The 1,906-nt window shown below is 51.0% G+C and overlaps 1 protein-coding gene across 1 annotated transcript in view; it reads left to right on the top strand.

Annotated features, from left to right (window-relative positions):
• The first annotated feature begins 993 nt into the window (after window positions 1-993).
• Window positions 994-1,906, top strand: part of Prap1 (proline-rich acidic protein 1) — a 5,262-nt gene continuing 4,349 nt past the window's right edge. The window contains exon 1 of the mRNA XM_013035490.1: window positions 994-1,022. Within this exon, the coding sequence (XP_012890944.1) occupies window positions 994-1,022 (29 nt within the window). The remainder of the gene's footprint in view (window positions 1,023-1,906) is intronic.

Here is a 1,906-nt window from a genome sequence, read left to right as displayed (position 1 = left end):
ATGGGGCCTGAACTCTGGGCCTGGGCTCTGTCCCTCAGCTCTTCAGCTCAAGGCTAGTGCTCTATCACTTGAGCCACAGCACCACTTCCAGCTTTTTCTGCTTATGTGGTGCTGAGGAATCAAACCCAGGGCCTCATGCATGCAAGGCAAGCGCTCTACCACTGAGCCACCTTCCCAGCCCCATGGTTTCTTTCTTCTTTTGTTTTTTTTTAAGCTGGGTGCTGGTGGCTGATGCCTATAATCCCAGTTATTCAGGAGGCTGAGATCTGATGATCAGGGTTCAAAGTCAGCTTGGGCAAGAAAAGCCAGGAACCACCTAAAAACTGGAAGTGGTGCACCCAGCACCCAGGCCCCGAATACAAGCCCATGACCAAAACTAAAAAAAAGATGTTTTATTAGTATATGTTAATTGAGCAAGGGAGTTTCATTGTGATATTTCCATTACAAGAATTCAGTGTGCAAGCCAGGTGCTGGTGGCTCACGCCTGTCATCCTAGCTACTCAGGAGGCTGAGATCTAAGGATCGAGGTTCAAAGCCAACCCAGGCAGGAAAGTCCATGAGACTCTTATCTCCAATAAACCACCAGAAAACCAGAAGTGGCGCTGAGGCTCATGTGGTAAAGCACCAGCCTTGAGCTGAAGAGCTGAGGGACAGTGCCCAGGCCCAGAGTTCAAGCCTCATGACCAACAAAAACAACAATAAAAACAACAGAAATACAGTGTGCCCCTGCACCTCCCCCCTCCCCCTCCCCCTCCCCCCTCGTTTTCTCTCCCCCTCCCAGCCCTCTCAGCTTTCCCGGCTCTGTGTCCACACATGCACAGAACGCTATTCAGCATACTCGCCCTCTTTCTCTAAGCCCCTCACCTGTAGGGGGTTTGAACTCGGGGCTTTGTCCCCACTGGTCCTGCTCAGGGCTGGCACTGTAAGGAGCCGAGTCACAGCGGATCGGGATGCGGAAGGACAGCTCTAAGATGTGGCTGTCAGGGGGTCGGGATGCGGAAGGACAGCTCTAAGATGTGGCTGTCAGGGGGACGACGCCTGCTCTCAGTCATTGTCCATGAAACGCTTGAGCCATGCTTCCATTCTCCCTTTTTGCTGGTTAATTGGAGATAGTTTCTAGAACTTTTCTGTTCTGACTGGCTTTGAACCACAGTCCTCTAGGTCTCAGTCTCCTGCATAGCTGGAGGACTGGCAATATGTCACAAGCACACAGCTTTCTCTTTACAGTAATTTTTTTTTTTGGTTGGTCGTGGGGCTTGAACTCTGGACTTGGGCAATGTCCATGAACTCTTCAGCTCAAGGTGAGTGCTCTACCACTTGAGCCACAGCACCACTTCCCGTTTTCTAGTGATTAATTGGAGATAGGAGTCTCACGGTCTCTCCTGCCTGGGCTGGCTTTGAACCAGGATCCTCAGATCTCAGCCTCCTGGGTAGCCTGGAGGACAGGCGTGAGCCACCTTCCCAGCCCCTACAGTAATTCTTTAAACATGGTTTCCTTTAATATTGCTAAGCATAACATCTGAATCCACTAAGAAATAGTCTCTCCTCCTTCATATTGGTCACGTTTCTTTGCAAGGCTTGTAATTTGGGGTTGAAAATAAATGTTTTAATGGGGTTGTCAATAGTAGTGAGTGAAGAGTATGAGCTGGAAATGCCAGGGATGCGCATTCTGCATTTCTCACTCTGCTCAGGGCAGTCTGCAGACACTCAGTGGAATGTTTCCACGGTGGGTTGGTGATTCTCTGGTCTGTCCCTGTCCACAGTTCTGCCATGGCTCTGCCTGCCATCCCCCTCTCCGCTGGTCAGGGCTCTGGGCCTGTCCCTGAGGAACTGTGGGGAGCTGGGTGTGGCTATTCTTTCCCACTTCTAGGCAGGACTGGCAGACAGAGGGAAGGGGACAGAAGGA

Source organism: Dipodomys ordii, unplaced genomic scaffold (genome assembly GCF_000151885.1).
Source record: "Dipodomys ordii isolate 6190 unplaced genomic scaffold, Dord_2.0 Scaffold213, whole genome shotgun sequence".
Taxonomy (NCBI): Eukaryota; Metazoa; Chordata; class Mammalia; order Rodentia; family Heteromyidae; genus Dipodomys; species Dipodomys ordii.
This window is presented reverse-complemented; position numbering and strand designations above follow the sequence as displayed.